Source organism: Tetrao urogallus (genome assembly GCF_951394365.1).
Source record: "Tetrao urogallus genome assembly, chromosome: 11".
Classification (NCBI taxonomy): domain Eukaryota; kingdom Metazoa; phylum Chordata; class Aves; order Galliformes; family Phasianidae; genus Tetrao; species Tetrao urogallus.
In genome coordinates this window covers 13800672-13823150 of record NC_136824.1, presented here as the reverse complement: position 1 = coordinate 13823150, position 22479 = coordinate 13800672, and the positions used below count along the sequence as shown (strand labels likewise).

Genomic DNA, 22479 nt, shown 5'->3' with positions numbered 1-22479 from the left:
TTTGCTCTCTGCTTACTGCCAGCAATAGAGAACGATGCAAAAATAAGAAGCCATGCACCTGTTGGGAGCGCTTTGCCGAGCGCTCCGGGACGGATGGACGGTGAGGGGCTGCTGGGCGCTCCGACCGCCGGGTGCGGTATCGCCGCTGCAGGCGGCCCGGGAGCTGCTCGGCTTTTCCGCTCGCGAGGGGCGCGCGGCAAAAAGTTGAGTGCGTTGCGGCGGGCTGAGACGTGCCGCCCCGCGGGTCGTTCACGTGGGAGGAGAGGAGGGCACGGCGCTGCCGGTGCCCCCGGACCCCGCCGGGCGGCGGGCAACGGGCGGGGCGCGAGGGGCCGCGTCGGGATTCCCTCAGGGAATGACGTTCCGGCGCGCGGCCATTGGCTGCGCCGTGCCGAGTTCTCCATTTATGGACACGGCGCCCGCGCGGCCAGGAAGGGGCAAGCCGCCCGCGCCGCTCGGCCCTGCCCCGTCTGCCGCGAGCCCCGGCGCTCCCCGCCCCACCCGTCCGCACCGCCCCGCGCGCGGGGGGCGGGCCCGCCGCCGGCCTCGTCCGTCCCGGGGCGCCGGCGCGTCTGAGCGGAGCCGTGGGCAGCGCAGCGCGGGAGCCGCGATGGTAGGCGCGGGCCGGGGCGGTTCGTTTCGCGGGGTCCCGCCGGGGGAAGGCGGGGTGCGCGCGGTGCCGCCGTCGAGCCGAGACCCGCGGCCGGCGAGGGGCGGCACCGGCGGGGCTCGGAGCTCCCCTGCCGGGGCGCCGGGGTGTGCCGGGTCCGCGTGCCCCCCGTGCCGTGCCGGGGACGGTCCGCGCAGCGAGCTGCCGGGTGGGGGCGAGGGGCGCGGCGGGCCGGGCGGGCCGGGTCCTCAGCCGAGCTTTGTCTTGCTGGTCGCCGCCGACTCCTGCCGGTTCGTCATAGGTTTCGGAATGGAGTAACGCAGGTGTGACTCCGATCCCCCGTGCGGAGGACTTGGAGTAAGGAGCGAGAACTCCGGTATGGTAACTAACCGGGCTGGAAGTGAGTCATTGGTTATGAGCGTGGTTCTGAAGCGGAGCCCTGAAGATCTGAGTAAAGGCACTCTAAAAAGAAAAACTTTTGTGCTCCTTCCTGTTGCTACAGCTCGGGGTGCGCGCTGACGTCCCCTCCCCCCTCCCGGCCCCACCTGCCCGGGCGCGGCCCCGCACACCTGTGCCGGCGGCGGTCGAGGCTCTGCCGTTCGCTGTGCAAATACAGCGCTGCGGGGCTCGGGGAGCCGGGATTCCTGCCCCACGGATGGGATGGGATGGCTCCTCGCTCGCTGCAGCCCTGCTCTTGGTGACGGGCTTTGGGAGGGAGAGGCCGGCATGCCGGCCGTGAGCTGATTGTTTACTTGGAGATTGCAATCGGCCTTTGCCCTCACCTTTGTTTCGCGGCGCTCCTTTCGTCAGGGTGATTGTGGCACCTGTGGGCTCCCGGCTGTGATTGCTGTGCAGCTGCTGCTGGGCGCTGGGTGAGGCCGGGGCTGTCTGGTGCCGGAGCTGCGCTGCCGGTGCTGCTCGGGTCAGCGCACCTCTCCCTACGGTCAGTTTGCAGCGGGCCCCAGCGGTTCCCTTCCAACGAAAGGATTGAATCGAAATATGGTTCTTGTCAATACGTGTAACTAGGAAATGGTAACAAGCTCAACCAATTTTACTTTTTCAAACTGAAGGAATTAAGAAGTTATCTTCTTCTGTGAGCTGTTCAGGCTACTACCGTTGTGGTTTTGATTTGGTATTGAAGTAGTCCTGAATTACATGAGTACTTCTGTGATTATCCTTACGCAGCCATTACAATCCAGCCAGTGAAGATTGTTGTTTTGCGAGTACTGCTTCGTCTCAGAGCTCTCTGCAGGCAGCAGTTGGTGACCCTTCAGCAGGTAGCTCTGTGTAACCAGCTGGCAGCAGGGCTGTCTGCTGGGATTTCTAATGGCTGGTTACCAATATGAATCACACTGCTCGCATCCTGAAATGTTATATGCTTTTCTGAGCTCTTTGAGAAGTTATTTCCCTCTTTTTTTTTTTTCTTTCTTTTTTTTTTTTTTCTCTTGACAGCTTTGATTTCTTTGGAGGGGGAAAAATGCTAGTACTGACATCAAATACATTTGTTTTGTGCTGTTCAGGCACTTTGATGCAGCAGAGCATGTGATGGTGACACTTGTGCAAATATTCCTCTTTCCGCCATTGTGCCCTTCTTATGTCTGCTGGTGAGGCCGTGCAGCTGTGTGCAGCTCAGCAATATGTGTGCTCTTTTTTTCTGGTTTATTTTTAATCCAGTCAATATCTATATCTAGTTGATGGTGGGGTTTCAGAAGGGCTTATGCAGTCATGGAATGGGTGAGCTGTTCTGTGGCTTTTTGCTGCAGTATGAGGTGGGAGTGAGAAACAGCAGGATGAAACTGCCCTATGGCTGACAGCCTTAAGGAACACCTGATAACTACTGGAATGCGTTCCTTTTGTTAAACTTAGCATTTCAGCTTTTTAAATTCAACAGCATAGAATCACAGAATGGCTTGGGTTGGAAGGGACCTTAACGATCATCCAAGTTCCATGCCATTACTGTTAGCAGGGTTGCCAGCCTCCAGATCAGGCTGCCTGGGACTCCAACCAACTTGGCTTTTGCTGCCTTCACGGCTTGGGCATCCATTGACTGACTCTTTGGGCAAGGATTTCCTCCTGGTGTCTGTAAGGAAGGAATTACTTACACGGTGAGGCCATGGTACAGGCTGCCTGGAGAAGCTATGGATGTCCCATCCTTAAGAGTGTTTGCAGCCAGGTTGGTTGGGGCCCTTGGTCAGCCTGATCTGGGGGGTGGAAACCCTGCCAGATGATGCCTAATTTCAAAACAGCTTGATATGAGTAGAGGTCAAATATTTATTGTTCAATCCAGCCTCATGCTGAGCATGGTCTTGGTTACCCATAGTGCTCAGGAAAGTCTGCAGAAATGCTGTTTCTTAGTTGTCCTGAAAGGACTTGCTTGGCTTCAGGGTTTGTTCCTAAAATAGTTTGTGTAAGGGACCTTATACTGTCTTAAATATACCGTCTTACATTTTCTTCCTGTATGAAATTCTCAGGCAAGACACTGATGTTTCTGTATTTGAAGAGTGCTTTCCTGTCTGGTGCTGCAGACAGTAGCATAAGCTCAAACCTTACTCTCTGCCAAAAGTGGGATAGCAGGGAGGGCAGCCGCATGTGCTTTGCATTATGTCTAGAGGTGCATTCACAGGAAAATCTTCCAGCTATATGGTATTCCTGTCTGGCTGATACATAAAATAGAGCAAAACACAGTAGCATGTTCAGTAGCAAAACCAGTGATTCATTCTTGAGTTTGGTTTAAATCTGCACTGTGCATATTCTCTGCTTCTTGCGAGTCTGGACCTCTAGAACAGTTTATAGATATATGGTGCATGTTAGCAGACTTCAGAAAACATTAGTGTAGGCAGCATACTACCCAAATGCAGCTTTTGATGCTAATAAAGACTGAACATGTGACTGTATATTATGTACATCCTGAACATTTTCCTAAGTCTTTGCTTTCCAGAATTGCTTTTTTTTTTTTTCCTTGTCTATGTGTAACCACTTTATGGTAAGGGAAATGGGGTGAGAATGGCATTAGTAGCTTGTAACTGAACTCTTTACAGGCATTTCCCTTAGCTTGCCCCAGTCTTACTGCCTTGGTCTTAAGGTGTTGCTGCCTGTATGGAAGGGGAAAGCTGAGACAGTCTTCTTTGAGCTGCTGTGACAGCTAGCAAGTGAAAGTGTCAGCTCAGCTTGCCTGTTCCCCAAAAAGTTCTCAGTAAGAACGTTAGCAGTAACCTCATCTTGAAGTACGTTGTCACACTTGAAGCATTAAGCAGTTGCACGCATCTTTGGTGAAGTTTTCTCAGCTCCTTTTGTAATGACATTAACTGCTTAATTTTCTTTTGGCAATACCAGTTTGATTTCTTCCCAGCTTCTAGGAATTAAGAGAGTGACACTGATGTAAAACGTCATGTGTGGTCCTATCCAGGTTATATCTGAGGAGAAAGGATTTCTTGTATTTTTCTATTCCTGGTTTCAGCATCAGAAATGTTTGTATGTTTAGATCTGCTACTTAAGATTGTATGTATTACTAATGTGTAACAATTAACATGTAAATAAACATTTGGATCTACAAAAGAATCCTTTGTTTCAGTAAAACCTAATTGAGTTCAGTTGCAGCATCTGGTGAGGAAGGGATTGAAAAGGTAAGAGGTCATCTTTCTTGCTAAATTTCTGGCTCTTGTATGTACTTTGCCAAGGACCTTGTGCAACCCTGGGAATGAGCTTACTGTGCTTAAAAAGCAGTGTTCTGGCATAAATTGCAGTGGTTCTGCTGATGGAGACCCGCCTGGGATCTCTTACCGTGTCAGCTTATTAGTTGTCAGATTTCTTGCTTACCTTTTGGTTCTGGTTGCTGCCACAACACATGGCTTATATGTGACAAATCAGTCTGTTTCCTTTTTCTAAAATGCTGTTGTAATGCAATACATCAGTCTGGTTGGTTTTTTTTGAATCTGGTTTCTAGATCTAGATGGTGTGCTACTACTGGGAAGCATTAAAGCTGTCTTATAGGGGATTCTGTGCCTAATTAAAGCAGTTGTTGTTCCGAGGAGTGAACAGCTCAGAACTTGAGGGAAGGGGGGAAAAAATCAAAGCAGCAGTTCTCAGAACTGGTGTGTATGTTTGTTTTACAAAAATAAGTATTTGGAGAGTAGTCCAACCCCTGTACAAAGCTAGAAATAATCAGGCCTACCTTGGCAAGAAGGCATTGGCTTGTGCTGTTACTGACTTTTTGAACGAAGACACTTTGCATATTCAAGACTTTGATTAAATGGAAAGGCTTACATCAGCACCCAGGGATAGACCCTTTGGAGAGAAAAGGTTCTCTTAAACCTATTCTTATCTGTTGGAATTCAGTTGCTTCCCTGTTGTTCTGTTATCCAAGAAGCTCTTGGCAGACTGCAGTGGTGTTATTACCCTCGTGGAAGTGTCTTTACTACTTGGGAGTGCAGAAGCTGCGTGGGCTACTTGCTAACTTTTGCAACCAGTGGACTCTGTTAGCTGCTGTGTGTTGTCTGGCTTCTATTATTTCTACTACATGGGCATAAAAGTATTCAAAAGTATCAGAGAAACGCCACAGTCAACATACTTTCTCCCTTTTTCTGATATCAGAACCAAGAGCTGTTTTGTTCTGAGCTGATTGGGCCTTGTGCTCCCTGCTGGGCCCTCATCCCAGCACAGCCGCCCGCTGTCACACTGTGGTCTCTGCTGTAAGAGCTGCCTTTCAGATGAGCTTCCCTGGGTTCAGCTGCTCCCACCTCCTGCATCCACCGCGTTCTTGAGATGCTCTGGCTGTCCTGCCCAGGAAGTACGGCTGTTGTTCACCTCCTGACTCATCCTCACCCAGCTCTCCTGTGCACCACCTCCTGACTTCCTCCCTTTCTCCTGCCCCACCTTTGTGGAGAGCAGCTGTGCGGCGGTGTCTGGGCAGCACAGGGAAATCCCTTACCTTAGCTTGACCAAGTCATTGCTATGTGGGAAAAGGTTTCTTACTGAGGGTAAAGTATTTCTGAATGATAATCCTCACATAATAAAACGTGCTCAGTATAAATGTGTGTGTGGGTCTGGAGTTACCCGCTCATGTACAGCAGTGAGTATGTCTGAGCTCAAGATGTGTGTAGATAGACTAGCAGGAGGGGTGGTTAAGGGGCACTTTTCAAAGACAGACATTTAGCTGCTGTTAAAGCTATTGGTGGGTTGGGTTCGTGAGCTGTCCAGGTTTTTAAGTTTTGACTTGAAACTGAGACTGTTCTTTTGAGTACAGCCAGTGAAGAGCTGTCAGGGAAAGCAGTGTCGGTAGTTGGAGTGCGAGTCAGAGTATCTTCAGTAGGAGTGGTGGTTATTGGAAAGGACACTTGAGGGGGAACTGAGATGTCTGAGGAGTTGTCTACTGACATAAGAAAACAAGTTCAACAACTGTCCTATGCTTACAAATTCATTTAAAAGTTAGCAGACCTTCAGCATGCTTCTCAGTTGTTGGAGCCTGGAAGTGCAGCAGACTGCCCACAGGTCTGCGTGCTGCTTTCCTACGTCAGCTGCTGCAGGTATCTCTGGTGGAAGTGGCTTTTGGCTGTTAGCAGCAATGCAGAAGCTGACATCACACCCACTTAAGATGGGATGGTGGCAGGTGGGTATTTATTTAACTTATCTCACCAAAAAATCGAACAAAAATGCTTTAAACAAAACCATGTTCTTCTAGAAGCTGTTCTGGTGCTTTGTTCGGCAATCCTGAAGTCTAAATAAATGTGTTTTTGGCACCCTTCAGACAGAGCTAGCAGTCTTGTAGCGACTAGCTGCACTTGTTCCAGAACAGGAAGTGTGAGGGTTTTTCTCTGCCAGCTCACTGAACCACTCACTGAATCACCTTCATCAGCTGAGTGTGAGTCTGCAACCAGTTTTCTGTCAGCCGTGTCTAATTTAAGTGTGGAAGCCGTGGTCAAGTCTGAACAGTGCAGCCTGATATCACTTGTAAAATATGGCATCTCCACTCTGGCAAATGTTCTTAACACTCGAGATTTTAAATCTTTCACTCTGATGTCTTATGAACTAACACAGTGCCAGATGTTTGATCCGGCACCTAGGAGAGTCTTCTGTTTTCAATCTAACATTCCACAGCATTTGAGAGGCTTTAAATTCTAGGCCATTCACCACTGCTTGCTGGGATTTTTTTTTTTTTTTTTTTTTTTGTACTGATTTATGTCTTTTCTTGTGCTTTGAGCTGCATATTGCTAATAGCATAAATACAGAAGATGGAAATCGAGGCTTTTTGTCAGTAATACATTTGCATTGCCAAGCGGTAGTCAAGAATTTGTCTTTTTGTTTTTTTTCTGCCTTGAGGGATTCAAGTCTGTGCAATGCCTGAGCACTTCCGAATTTGCTTTTGCAGTTGAATCTTAACCCTGTGCTACTCGGCTTTGTAGATTAATTATGCTAGTCCAAAGTATTTTAGTTTCTTTTTCAAATACTGCTACAGTGCCCAAACTGAAGTCCCTTGGGCTGTGACCCCTGTATGCCGATAGCTTTTTGGTATGAAAGTACAATCCTTTTGGGCTGGGCTGGTAGGAAGGTTCCAAGGACAAAGGTTGCCCTATGTATCTACTGCATTATTGCTGTTGTATTTCTCTGGATGTGTACTGAGCTCCTTCAGAAATCTGTGATCAGTAGCCCCCAAACTGAACTTTTGTGGTATATGAACTGTAAAATATTTCATTTAAATGAAAGCAATGTTCTTGAGCTGCAGTAAAGCTCAAGAGCTTGTGTTTTCATTGGATCTAATTTTAACTGCCTTTTTGTGGTACTCAAAGGCAAGTGCATGCCCTTAACTGAGAGCACTTGTCTTTCAGTATGAGAAAAATTTGGTTTGTGTGTTGGTCAATTGTGAAGTAATTTGTTTTCTTATACTGTGCTTCTGATTGTGTTCCACATACACATTTGTCCTTTCTTTAGATACAAGAAAACTTAACCGTATTTGAAGAGTCATGCTTCTGGTACAGATAGAGTTAAATGTGAGTTTTTCCAACTTGATGAGATTCATTCCGGAAAGGAAAGCTACAGGTCTGCACGTTTGTGCTTTTTCAACACTGAGGTACTTAGCTGTCTGCATACTCTGAATTGTGAAATAATTCTACAATATTTTCCTAATAATTGCACAAAATCATGTGTCATTGGCTTTATTTTTTCTTGTTTTCTACCCGTGTAGATTGCCATCTAAATATGGATCAAGAAATCTGGTATTTTTGAGCAAGCTAGTGATAGAACTTTATCATCTAGGGAACAAACTAATTAGTCACAGAGATCTGTTGTATTATATCATTATATCATTTCTAGTTTTGTAATCTTCATGTTGATTCTTGATAGTACAGATTTTGTGGAAGCAAGTTACAGACTAGACACGGCATTCCTATTGAGGAAAATCTGGGTAGTGTAGAAACTGATGTATTATAGTATACGATTTTGTAATATATGGCTTCTATACCACATACCATATAATCATAGAGTCATTTGAGTTGGAAGGTACCCTTAATCTCCCCTGCCATGAACAGGAGTCAGGGTGCTTAGAGCCTGGTCCAGCCTGACCATGTCTGTCTCCAGGGACGAGGCATCCACCACCTTTATGAGCAAAATATCCTGCTGCAACTGTCCATGTAGACTTATGGATTCAAGCAAATCAAGAATAAAATACAATTTTAAAAAAGATATTTGACTGTAAATTAAAACGCAGAAGTAGTTTCATGAAGTACAGAATTATTTCAGCTAACGTTCTGCTTCACCTCCCTCTCCCTGTAAACTGGGCCTTATTCACAGCTGTGTTTCCAGGACCTGTTGCTGTTCTGTTGGTAATCTCCCAGGCCTTTTCAGTACTTCCCCTTGACTTTAAATACACACTGGGAGCTACTATCTTGGTCGGTAATTGCTAGATTCAACAAGCCAAAGATTCCTACCAAAATATTCTGGTCTTTGCAGTGCAAAAATCAAAATAACTTCTTCAAGTAGTGCAGTTCATATCCTGGCTGCTGTGTGTAACCTGCACAACTTGAGCAAGTGGTGTGAGGTGACCTTTTGTAGCTGGATGGCCCTGATTGGGGGTGGAAGTGTGGGCCTACTGCAGTGTAGTAGCACCGTTAAGCCTGCAGAGATGCTTGCAGCGGGAGTGCTAAAAATGCATCAGTTGGGTCCTGAATGCTCTCTGTTTTGTTAGCCTTTTATTCCTTTTGTTTGCTCTGCAATGGCAGGTGGCTCTTCAAAGCATCTTTCTGCTTCTTCCTTGAGTACTAGGAGGTTGTAATGCCTAGAGCCAGTGTGTGCTGGTGTGGGATGGGATGGTGTTGGCATGCAGCGTTGGTGTGAGGGGGAGCATTTTTCTACCTGCTAAGTGACAGGGGCTTCTGTGCTTCTCAGGGTTATGTTCAGCTTCCCAGGACACTGTGAAGACCCATGTAGTTCTGTTTGAAACCCTACTTCATGGGAATGGACTATCAGCAAGTAATCTGGGCTCTTAAGTTGGAGTTGGAATAACTTTTATAGGCTGCGCTATTTTTTGTGGGTTGTGTGGGTGTATTTTTATTTTAGCCTGAATTAAGCGTGCATGGCTAGGAAGAAGAGAAATGATTTAAATGTTATTGTTCAGAGATTCTGATGTGACACTGCATACTTCTACTGAAGTCTGATTTGGGACTTGGCCCTTAATGAGCAAAAACTGGACTTCTCTTTAAAGCAGAGCTATGTGGGAGGAGGCAAAATGACTTCATTGTAGGCGAGGCCACTGCCGTTGTTTTCTGATGCTGTTGCGGTTGCTGCATTGGGTTGTGATTACAGAGGTCAAGGCACGGTCTCTTTCCTGTGAGAGGACGGAGATAGGTGTTGAGCAGATCAATTAGAAGCATACCTACTCAAGTGAAAAAGGATATAGTGGAGGTTGAATGTGAAACTCAGGCTGCGTTGGGTCCCTTTATGCTCAGTAACTGTCTTTATGAACTCAAATGCTAATCTGGTGTTTTAAACGACTTAAGGGTACTTGTCTGTAGCAGTCATTCTTGTCTTACAGTACTGTGTAATAATTCGTATCTGTATGACAATAAGGAACTAGATCCAACCTACTGGAGAAAATAATTTGCCCAATTTGATATTTGCTTTAAATAGCAATTAAATCAGTAAGTATGATGCTCTACAGTTAATTAAATTTAAATTCAATATGACTGAAGTTGTTATGGTTTGGAAAAAAACGTCCATGCAATAACAGAGGCTCATCTGTTCTAGCTTAAAGCTGCCTTCAAACAGTTCCCTACAGAACTTCACATTACAGACTTCACAGGTCTTGGCCTCAGCCTCAGGAATATGTCAGTGGAACCTACTGCGAGGCTACAGAGTGCTTAAACTTAAGCAGCATACCATAGTACAGAATGGGACTGATTATTCTGTGTAGATAAGTAGTATTGTTAACTTTCAGTTTTTATGTGGAAAGGAACAGTTTACCAGTTTACAGTGCCAGTTACCCAGCTGACTTCTCCAGAATTCTTAGAGCTATTCCCATTAGTACTGCTCTTTAAAGCTGTTCTAGTGGTAAGTAGGATTTCTGGTTCTAGGGCTCTTAATGTCTGAAATACCAGCACACCCAGTCCCCAGAGACCTGATCTCAGTGTGCAGAATAAGTTGATGACCAGCAGTGGTTTCTTCCTGTAGTTTAGCTTGTGCTTTTATTCTTGATTCATTCTAGGAACACTTCAGGGGAAACAAAAGAATAGTGAATACTTATTCCTGTATTTGGTATAATTCCAGACAAAATGGGTATCCTTCCTCATTAAGTACTGGATGATGGTGCTTCTGGAAAAACCAGCCCTCCTTAAACTATGGACTTATCTTTAAATGGCCACATCAGGCTTATTTTCCTTGTGGCTGCATACAGTGCAGTTTTCTACATAGAATCATAGAGATGCTAAGCAATCAGGTAGCTCTAGTAGAGTGAAGAGGATTAAGATAAATGTTTGCTTCATTAGAACAGTAAAAGCTTGTATTTGCATATTTATATGTCCTTCTTTGGCAGATTCCATTAGCACTGTGCATTAGTAGGGTCATTTAAAATTACATTAAGAGTACGATTGGAATTAGTGGAGGTTATAAAGTATATGTTATGAAATACACATTTGGCTTTTAACTGCTGATAGTGGAAGAGGAAAGAATAAATAAATGTAAAAGGCTGTTTCATCTCCTATATTGCTTTTTGTTCCTTTATATATGAGGGCAGCTCTGAAAATAATGTCTCCTGTTTTATTGTGTTGGCCTGTGACGTCAGAAGTGGATGTTGGTGTTATGGCAGTAGAAGTTGAACCTTCCCACCAATATTCCATTACATGTGGTTGCTGTGTGACAGATGGCAGCAGAGGAGCAGTCTGACAGAATGGTGTCTGACATGGAAGTAAACATGAAGCAAAGGTGTGTCACTGAATTCCTTCATGTGGGGGGAAAATGGCACCCACTGATGAACCAGTGGGCATCAGCACAGTGAGGTGGTGGTTGGTGCATTTCAGCAGTGGTGACAGCGACATGAAAGACAAGCCATGTTCTGGATGGCCATGCAGATTTTTGAGTGTGGCATAGCAGGCTCTTGTTCATGGCTGGCAGAAAGTCTTAGCTAATGGTGGTGACTACGTTGAAGTGTTTTGTAGCTGAAAATTTGTTCTATCTACTAGTGTTACTGTGCTCTTTGTTGCAGCTTCCATGGAAAGAAATCGGAGGTATTACTTCTGGAGCAGCCTATGTAGTTGAATGAATTTACATTGTTTTTGGTATTCCCAGTAGAGATCTGGTGTGGAGGGCGAACCCAATTTCAAAGCCTAGTTTCATTAACAGGCGCTAATGAAGAAAGCCATTAGAATTAAGCAAACACAGCGTACTTCAGGAGAGTGTTTTAATCACGAGAAACATACTCCCTATTTCCTGCTGATCTAACCAGCTGCTTTACCTGCTTCCATGTTGCTCATCTGTAAAAATACCCCTTAATTCTGAGACAGCAGATTTTAGTTGAGGAGTCCTGATCTTGTTAAGTGTTGCAATATATACATAAACTCAGCTTAACTAAACCTTAGTTGCATACATCAGGGTAACCAAAATTAAATTGTTCTGAAGATGTTCTTGGGAGAACTAGAAATTACCAATACTGGGTAAGGAATGAAAGTTTGAAATTCAACGGGAAAATCAGAACACAATTCAGAGTTGTCAAATGAGACCAGTTTTGGTGACAGAGAATAAGTCTTAGAGTTGTAAGTCTGTAACCCTTTGCCAGTCCTGAAAGTTTCTTTTATGGGAAGGAATTACAATGCTGTTTGTTCTGAAAACAGTTTTCACTATGTGAAAGAAATCAAGTGCTGCAGGAAGTATATTTGGGCTCTGTTGACAGTACAGCTTGTACTTCTTGGTGTGTAGGCAGATAACTCGCAGTCTGCAGACGCTATAAGGATGTTCTGATGAATCTGAAGGTAATAGTTTGAGTGTGACAGAGAAGTATATTAGCTCAGTTAGTGAATTACTCATGAATAGCTATTTAGTCTGACCTGCTGAAAGCAGGTTTTCAGATAATTTCAGTGTTCAATTTCAGTGTTCAGGTAATGTCTTAATGGTACAGGCAAAGATGTTCTTGTACATGTGGTCATTAGGTAGGTTGTTGCTTGACTCTTTTGGTATGTGAGCCTGCTCTTAGTCCAGAATATGCTTAAAAATACACTTAAAATTACAGGAAGATTTAGGTGCATTTTGCTGCTATACAGGAGGATTTTTCTTTGCATTGAGTCTGGGTAGTGGGAACCCTGCGCGCAGTCTCTGCTTTTCTCTTGGCTGAGCGACCCTTGTGCCTGAAGGTTAGGTTGACAGCAGCAGCTATGGTCTGATGCTGTTGTTTTTTTCCAGTGAGATTACACAATTTCTTCTTGAAGAAAGAAGCTTATGGTATTTTTCTGCGTGGATTTAATGACTGTTAGTTGTGTTCATCAAAACATGTGCAAGTGCTTTGCTGTTGGGTAGCTAATAGGCACTTAGTAAGCAACTGGTACTTTTGGCAGCCGCAATGAATTCTTGTCCCTTCTATTTTGAAGGTTTGAAGTCCCAGTAGCTGGAGTTCTCTGCCTACTGATTTCTCAGTTCTGTTATCCTCTGCACAGGCTCCTCCTTGGCAGCATCTTGGCAGGCTTTTTCCTTCTAGAATGTTCTGTAGAGCAGAGGGTTGCTACTTGGTGACCTATATGGGAAAACAGGCAAAAATGGTAAAGCTTCCCAAAGAAGCATGAAGTGCTATGGAGCAGCTATGAAAAGCTGTTTGTGTGTCAGTTTTCTCGCTGGCTGGCTTTCAGCCTGGAGCTGTAAGAGGCAAGACAGTCTGATTGTAACCAGCCTGTTGTGGCTTGTACTGAATCCCTGATACCTGGGAGCAGTTCAACAGCTGCTTAGTTAGAGTAGTGGAAAAGTCTTCAGTAGAAATTGCTAATGGTAACTTCCTACTTCTCTAGAATCCATTTAACAATTTGTACAGCTTTTCTTCCTCGTCTGCTACCAAAATGCAGCCAGAATCAGTGACTGGGTTGTGAGCTACTCCTTGTCTGGTAGCCAAGGCCATGAATTTTGCAACCAGTCACCAGTCTTTTAGGGGAGTATCCAGTTTTATTTAAAGATAATTTCACGAAGGCCGCAGTTAGATCTTCAAGTTAGAACTCAAGGAAACTTGTTTCTTTGCCATGCCACCCTCTTGGACTTTGAAAGTGTTCTGTCATTCTGCCCTTCTTGGATGCAGGGCTGGCTGTGAGGTACTAATCCTGTTGCTGTGCTCATTGGGACTGCAGGTGTACAAACAGGAAAGGAAAAAACAAAGGGGAAGTTAATATCGTCTGATTGCCAAAACAAAAAAGCAGCAATTTAGTAGCTAAAATTATGTCCAAGCTGGTAACAGGATACCGTGAACAATGAAGAATTAAAAAAAAAATTCTGTAGCTAAATGTGTCCTTTTAGGGCTTGTTCTGTATTTATTATATGCCATTTGAAATTTGGAGGGTTGGAAGTCACCTCCGTGAAGTGAACTCATTTACTTTTTTGGTGTGTTACCTTTCTGAGAAGCTTAGTCATAAATTGTTGTTGGTACTGTTGACAACTTTGGAATATACTCAAGATCTAAAACAGAGTAAAAGCCTCCTTTGGGGTCAGCCAGGGCAAGTCAAAACAGGATACCAGAGCTGGTAGGGGGAGGAGACTGCTTACTGTCTTTGGTTGTTGGGTTTTTTAAATGTAGCTGCACTAAAATATATGTCTTCTTCCTTCATTTCTGTTCCCGTCTTTCAGTCTCTAGTGAAGCAGCGTGTGAGACCTTTACTGTGGAGCACCACAGCTATGATCACTCTTTCTGTGGATGCCGCTTTCTTCTGGTGCTGTTTCTATTAGGAAGTAGAAGGGAATATACCTGGGGGCATTTTCCTAATGGCTGCCACAGCCTCTGTTGCATTGCTCTTAAGTGCCTGAATACTGTACAGTATGTGAGAGGGCTGGACTCCTGTGCTGGTTCTCACAGACAGTGTGCTTCTGCCCTGTGATGTACGCTGGTTCCCCAGCAGGCTGAGCACCCAATCTTTTGTTACACAGAAAAGTGAAAAATGGATTGAATGTAAGAGGGAATGGCCATATCTGGGTTGGAGAGGTGGTGGGAGCCTAGCTTGATCCAGGTACGTTGTGTCCAGCTGCAATATGGAGTTCTGCGCCTTCTGGGGCACCCTAATCTAAACCTAAGTCCTCCCAGCTGTCAGATAGAATGACTGATTCTAACCTCATGTAGAAAATTGGTACTTGTCCTCTTGTTGATCAGTGCATGACCTTGAAATATTCAGTCTGAGTGTGCAGTCACACACTGTTGGTCCCTGTGACTGTCATCCAGGCTTTCCTTTGGAGATCCTTCCCTTCCCATGTGCCTTTGCCAATCTCTTCCTGTCCTCTGCTGCAGCTCTCGCAGAGCTGCCCCACTTTGTTACAGGCTTCAAGTGGTTTTTGCATTTCTCTTAAATCTTGCCCATCATAGCACATATGCACTCTCATGGATAAGTTTACACCTCCACTAGTGGTTCTAAACACGTTTAACCTTGCCCAGGCAGTAGTGCTTAAGTGGTGAATGCTGAAACTTGTATTTTGAGAAGTGCTGGGTTCTGTGCCTCGCACAGTGAAGGGAAGCTTGTGGTAAAGACAGGTGAAGTTTTATTTTATGCTTTGTAATAAGGGGGTCAAGAAGAAAATGGATATCCAGCTCCATTCACGGGCCCGGTTTATGAGTAGGTTGTGTTATTACTTAAATGCTATTATTCTGTGACTTCACAGTAGCTTAAGACATGTTCACTTTTTTAGTACTCCTTGCAGTAACTGCTGCTGGGTGTTGGAGAATTTCTAACAGCAGCGCACTGAAATGTATGCGCTATTCAATTTGTCACGTATTTGCATTAAATTGGTGTTCATCACTGCTAACACCTCCAGTAGTCTGGAAAAATCTGCCATTAGGTGTTGCCTGCACACCACAGGCACAGGTGTGTGTTGAAGATGATACAGGAAAGTCTCCCTGTAAAGCTAGCACAAGGCTGCTACTGTATAACTTAAAATGCAGACAGTATCTTTTTGAAGTTGTGGTTAGCGGTTCCTAAAAGCAATACGACAACTTCAGGGCTGGATTCCAGAGTAAATCTGTTCTTGCAAAATGTTCTGTGGCAAATTTAATCCCTGCAAATAACTGAAACCTCTTTAACAATTGATTGAAAAGATATTTTCCCTTATGATAGCCCTTTTGAAGAACCAGTGGGCAGTTTTGGACTCATCAGTGACTAAACTACTGGTGTGCTGTGTAGAGTCTTAAGCTTCACCTGGTGTTCTCCCTTGCAAACACTACGAAAGCCAAACCTTGCTAAACATTATGAAATTTGACAGGAGCAAACTCCAAAACATGATAGCTGCAGGCTGCATCCTGTGCTTTTGTGAGTAACGAGGTCCTGGCAGTCAGGCATTACAAGAGGTCTGCAGAAGCACATCTGTGTATCTAATGATTTAATTGTTTAAGCTACTGATGTTGAAGTGCTTTCATTAATTGGGTGAGACATGTTTGGCTGCATATGAAGTATGAAAAACTACATTGTGAACAATCATACTGTTTCGCTGGGGAGCCAAAATGGCACGGGCTATGATAATTAGAGATCACATGTCTCATGTGCAGTGTATTTTTCCACTGTTACTTCAGCAGAGGATACAGAATTGTGTGTTAAAAGAACCTTGTAGAAAACACGTTGTTATTTCTCAGTTAATATACCTGAATCCAGCCAAAGTATGTGGTGGCTTCAGTATGGGTTTTGAGTGAGCTTGTAAATTCCAAACCTGTGTCACCAGATGAGTAACTGTACAACATCACATCCCAGCCTGTGTGCTGGGACAGCTGATGTATTCCATAACTCGTGCCTTTTCCTTCTCAGCAGTAAGCTTACAGTCCTACAGCAGGACAGTGTGCTGTCCTCAAGTGACCTCAGCAGGGTGTATGGCCTGCTCCAGATGAGCCAACCCCAGCCTGCATCCAGTAGCATTAATGGTATTGGGAGATAACAGAGTGGCTGAGAGCTGTGTATGCTTGCCTAGCATCACACCTACATCTGAGGGCTGCCAGAATGGGAGGAAATGCAGAAAGCATCGAAACTGCAGCTTTTAATTAGATTTCAGTGAAGTAATTTCAATGAGATGATATTAATGGACATCTGAAATGATAGAATGAGGTTTTATTATAGTATGTATGAAACATAAAATTAATAGGGAATTGTAAAGTGAGGTGTTGATGTGCAGAACATAATCTGACAAGACATCCCTGTCATGGGTTTTTAGATACTGGTTTCTGTATTTAAACACAGTGCAATCTGCAGAAAAGACAGTTTGCATCATTTATGATACAAGTCCAGAAATTCTACTGAAGAATGTTTCTAATAGCTTGTTCCTTTAGCCTAAAAAAAATCTAAATTAAGAAAGCTGACCCTTAATTATGAATATATTGATAGGATGAGTTTGAGATGCTAAAGCCTGTGTTCTTACAATAATGAAATAAACATACAGGTTTATTCACTTACTATAGTTGCTACCTTTATAGGTGTACAAATTTAAAAGAGAAGATCTGTGTGTGTGCTGAAGGTTATCTTGGAGGGTACCTGAAGCTCCAGTTCTGTGAGCAATGATAACACCCTTAACTTCGGTGCGGTAGAGCAACTGGCCTTTGTAACTTCCGTTTTCTGTTAGTGCTCTGAAATCTGAACTGTGCAGACATGGATGAGAAAACTTACATCTTGTGGGTTATGAATTCCATTATTATTATTTTTTTTTTTCCTTTTAGAGAGCACTACCTATAAAAATGGGTAGGATAGCTCAGTTGTCTCTCCTTCCAGTTCTGTGGGATAAACATTCATAATAATAAAAGTGGGAGAACAGGTTGACAAGCTATTATAAATAGCTGGATGTTTCATGGTTCTTTGTTCTTTTATAATGCTAAATTTAAAATTAGAGGAATTGCATCTTCAAAAGCTTGAATGAGTTTCAGTACTCCAGCTGTTGAATAATTCACGTTAAAGTTTGTGCACTGTTTATGGTACCAGAAAGAACCTCAAGCAACTGTTTTTTAGAAAGAGATTTACCACCTTCCTTTATTCACCTCTGGCTAGTAACATTTGAAAACAAATGTGCTGCAAAATCGTTGCGTCTGTGCAAAGATTGGCAGCGTGCCTGGCCTCAGCACTATGTTATGAGTGCCCTCCAAATCTTCCCCCTTTCTTTTTTGCTTTTATTCCATGGAAAAAATGCTCCAATGCACTTAAGTTGGTTTCCAGCCTGGCGCTTTTTTTTTTTTTTTTTTTTTTTTTTTTGTTCTTGTTGTTGTTATCAGGTTTGTATGGCTGCTATGGCCCAGAACAAGGAGCTTGGCTATGAAGTGAGATGTATTGGAGCGTTGTGTTAGGCTTATTCATAGAGGCTGAAGGGGTGTCTGTCCGTCTTTAGGAAACTTGTAACTGACTTCTTCAGGCTGTGCTAGAATGATGGCTAGCAGAGCGTAGTATCAAGGAGCAGGTTAGGGTTTTTTCTAATTGATTAGCAGAAAAGAGTGACTGACAGCGGTCACAAGGAATTATGTAGAGGAAGTGATTATGTAGAGGAAGAAACCCCACTTGAGATCCCTAAGAAAAGGCTTTCCTGTAAATTCGTAACTAGTTGGGTTTTTTTTTTTCAGTGGGAAAAATAGATTGTTTTGGAAATAACTTTATAAATGTAGAAGCGCCTACTGCAGCAGTGCCTTGTTTTCAAACGTAACAGATCAGTGCTCCAAAAGTTTATGGCATTGAGTCAAATTCTTGATAGTCTAAGAACCTTACCTAATCGTATCAATCTGGAATCTGGGGAGGACACTGAATATGCAGTAGTAGAAAATGAACCGTAGTTGTGGTCTGCAGTCAGCTGCAACGTCTCTGTTGCTGCACACATCTACCTTTAATTTCTGAAGTAGCAGAAGGTTTGGGTTGTGGCCTGTTGCTTATGCAGAAATTCACCTGAGCCATTCTCAAGAACCAGATGTACTATGGATGCCTGCTGCTTTACAAAATCAAAGGTCATATGAGGCAAAAATGGGTAGCACTCATAGGGAAGAAAAAGGGACAGAACACAATTGTGTAAGTGGCGGAGTTAGAATAAAGCTCCTTATGTGTTCCAGTGACTGAAATGAAAGCCCTGGAAATGGACCAGTAGGGTTGGTGTTATCCAAAGGCTAATTAGAGTGTGCTGAACCCTTAGAGTCAGCACCATGGGAGTCTGGAGAGTGTGTCAGTATTTCTTTCTTAGGAAGCTGCTTCTAGGATGCATGGCTTCTAGGACTCCCTTCACTACTTAGTACTTTTTTTTTCTTTTTCCTCTGGTTCTTGGTCCAACTTGTGCCTCAGATTTTCAAGCCCTGGTGTGAGGAATGTGATGAAAGAAACTGGTGTTGAAGGAGTAACATATTGGGGGGATTTGTCAGAGTTCATGATAGACCTGTGCAGGGTTAGCAAAAATCATACTAGGTGTAACTCTGCGTACCTCTTGGCAAAGTAGTAACCTTACATGATGAAGTTGCATGTGTGCAGCTGAGGGGTTTGTGGCAGAGTGCCCTCCTGCTGACCAGCTACAGCTGCTGGTGTGGCATTTGGGTCCATTTGTTCATTGCCACTTTAACTGCACTGTTCTCATGCAGCTAGAATAAGGCAGCATTTATGTCACAGTTGTCCTGTGGTTCTGAGGGGTTATGAAGAATGTCATTTAGCAACCTGACATGTAAACTTGAAGGAAAACTGCTTCAGTACAATTTGCCATTTTGAGCCAGAGCTTTATTTTAAAAGGGCTGAAGATCTTGACTTGTGTACTTAGTATAGGGCAAAAAAAAAAAACAAAAGAGAAAAAAGAAAAAGCTGCCTCTGAGGGCTTCAACAGAATGTAATGGATTATGATGGCTAAAAGCAGATAAATGCTAGGTTATTAATGTCCTTTTTATTTTGTGTATAGGCTGTGTGGAGGCTGAGTGGGGAAGAAGAGTACTCTTTCTTAATTGAAATGCGAAGCTTAGATGTAAAGTCAATATGCAGCTGGAGTTTTGTAGCTGAGTACTGTGTGAAACTCAGCTGGCTTTAGTTCACACTTCTAATGACTCTTTTTTTCTTGTTTGCTTGGTTTCTGTGGGTTTGATCTGGGGCTCAGTGGCTTTGTGTCAAATCCTAAGGAGCTGAAGTCTTTGGACCATTGTGTATCTAAAACTTAAATGTTTTCCTGATTCGTTTTTTTCTCAGATGTGGAGACTTCAGTAAATATGATCTAGCTTGAGTTTTACTTGTTCTGAGTTTTCATTGTGAAGTTCAGCATTTGCTGAAGATGAAAGCTAGCAAGCTTTCTGTTTTGAGGGTAAGATACTAAAGACTTTTACTGTTAAAGAATATAAATGAGCTACTGATTAATCATTTTAGAATTATTATCCAATAAAATCTAATTATTATTATCTAATAAAATAGGACTTGAATCTCTAACTTGATAGAGAAACAGATGATGGTGATGAAGAAGGGAACAGTGCAGAATGTAAAATACTGAATAGAAATTTGCATCAATACAGTCTTGAGGTTATTCGCTTGGCCTGGGTTTCAATTTTTGAATGCTTTGCATCTTTTCACTTTTCTTGAGTGTTAGAGCTGAAAAAAAAACCTGTAAGTTTTAATGAGATGTCTTCAATGAAGAAAACAAGAAGTTTTCTGATAGAAAGCCATGGTCAGACATAGCTGTGGAAAAATTGAAGGGGACAGAAGATGCAGTACCATCACTGCTATACTTCAGCAAGCACTGCTGTACTTCAGACGTGCTTTGTATTAAATTCCAGTAATAAATAAAGATTCCAGTAGTTTTTCTGCAGTATATACAGCAGTTCTGTTTTTTCCTGAGGCTGATTCTTACTTTTCTGCTGTTTCCTTTTAGAAGAGATCGTTTGAAACGGATGTGTCTTTGCAGTATTGATTTACAGGCATAAACGGGTATTTAATTCTGAAAAATAGGTGATAAAGCTACTGGCTGTGTGAAACAAGCCTTTTTAAAAGTCGATTAAAACACAGTTGGAGTACATTCAGTGCTTGTTTGGCTGGTGTCCCTGATTAAAACATAATTATGCCAATTCAGCATCTGCAAGACTGCATCTAATATGTATTCTGATGGTATTTGCTTTCTATAGCAGATATATGGCAAAAGCTCTTTTACAAATGAAATCAGCTGTCAGTAATCTGTTAAAAGCTTATAGCTATGAAGGGCTGGATGTCTGAACTAGTTTTCTGTTAGTTTTCTTATTCCAGTAATTTGAATGCTAAATATCTACATTAAACATTCTAACATTAAAAAAAAAGTTAAAAACAAGAAGGAAGAAACCCACAAACTTCAGGAGCAGAGTAGCAGTTTCTTGTAAAAAGCCACCTTTTGTAGGTCAGTAGAACTGCCACTTAACCTGTTAAATGAACTTCTGCACTAAGTTGATGAAGACACTAGGGGGATGCAATTCTAGGGATCAAACATAAGCATGGCTGCAGCCTGTGCAGTAACCAAAAAGACCAATCACATAGCTGTCAAAGGTTGTATTGTAAATTGTTTAATAATTCAACTAACAACCTTGGTGCTCCATTGGAGTGGATTGAGCTCTTCGTGTTCCCAGCGCATTTCTGTGCTTCCATCTTTCTGGGGCATCAGCTTTACTGGAAAACACAATGTGCTACTTAGCCAGTAGAGATCACTACTAGTAGAGATCTACTAGTAGAGATATATCCATCTTTGGCTTTTTTCTTCTCAGTGCCTTATGAATTGTTATGGAAATGTACAAGTCTGTGGAGTTGGTATACAAGCTTAGTGAAAATTACAGTAAATAATTAAAAGTATGAGATATAACAGGAAAAAGGTATGACAACCTTATGAAATCTTAAGCAGGCCATGTTATTTGGAAACTTATTCATTGACTTGGAAGATTGTAATAAAAGTCAGTGAAATAAAGTCAAGGTATTAAATGAAAACAAGCTAGTTATTCTATAAAGCTATTACACACTGTTGATGAAGCTGACTGAATAAACATGCTAGAAATTTAGCAGGATTTCAAATCGTAATTTCCGTATGAATAATGGGTATGTGGGGGATGGTCTGGATATGAGAGTATTCTGGGTTACACTCAGTGGGGTCTCTTTGCCTTGAGGTAGTGTCCTTGTTGGTTGAAATAGAAATCAATTTTCATCAATCAAAAGGATGAATTTCCTTGTGCAGATTGGCCCTAGCAAGTATTTTCATTCAGTAAGTTCCCACTTCTGTATCTCTACCTTAAGCAGCTTGGGCTTTTCTTGCTGTTACCACTTGCCATGCAGAAGAGAGAGTGCTTAGGTTTGGTCCTTATGTGTGTATCTGAAAACCCAGGGTGGTCTGCAAAGTTCTTTGAACTGGATCTTAACAGCCTTGGTGTGGGGTGAGAAGAGGAACTTACTGACAGGCTGGCAGGAGAATGTGCTTTCTGGTGTTCTGGGAGCTCTGGTGTGGTTGCTGGGGGATCCTGCTGCCTTAAACCCGAAGCAATCTGCACTTTGCAGACCAGAATGGGGGATGAAGGTACGCCCGAGAAAGGGAAGCTTTCTTTTTAAAGTCTGCTACTCGCTGAGTGAAATTTGTCAGGTCCGATGCTTGCTGCCTTTCCAAGATTTTGCTTCCTGTTGCTTTTAGATTAAAAACAACTTTTTGGGAATAGTGTGGACTTGTAGGATTTGATTCTTTGGAAGTGGATGCGTAAGTGATTCCTGAAGTGGGATGCTCAAAAGAATTCTCGCTTGTGTTATGTAATATTAAAGAAAAAAAGAAAAAGGAAGCATCTGTTTCTGCAAAAACTGGAATAAAAATCAAGGTTGGATTCTTCCAGAGTTAAAATAAAGATTTAATCAATGTATCTAACAGTCTACCACACTTTGAAGCCAAGTCTGACTTCTTTGCATGAATAGCAAAACTGGAAAGCTAATAAAAAGGAATTTGTAGGCTAAGCCACAGGCAGCTTGCGTGCTGCTGTCAGCTCCTGGTAGGGGAGTGAATGCCCTCCCTGAGCCTTTCCCCTGTTGTCCTGAGTCAGTACCGTGGGGGTAAACAGGAAGCTGCTGTAGTCCCACAACCTCTAGCATGTGTTTACTCAGCACCCTGTGAAATTAAAGAAACACAGAAAGCAGTTCTTACATGGGAGCCTCCCCTGCTCCTGGGCCCCTGCTGCCTGCCCCAGTGAGCACCTCCTGCCCTAGCATACCTGAGCTCTGCTGTCAAATGTGGCCTGAGGGTGTTGTGGGGCTCTTTCA

At 43.3% G+C, this 22479-nt stretch overlaps 1 protein-coding gene across 1 annotated transcript in view; it reads left to right on the top strand.

Moving 5' to 3' along the window:
• Positions 1–355: 355 nt before the first annotated feature.
• MYO1E (myosin IE) overlaps positions 356–22479 on the top strand; it is a gene marked incomplete at both ends in the record, with an annotated part of 86203 nt that continues 64079 nt past the window's right edge. Inside the window, one exon of the mRNA XM_079540715.1 lies at positions 356–613. Coding sequence (XP_079396841.1) covers positions 356–613 — 258 coding nt within the window. The remainder of the gene's footprint in view (positions 614–22479) is intronic.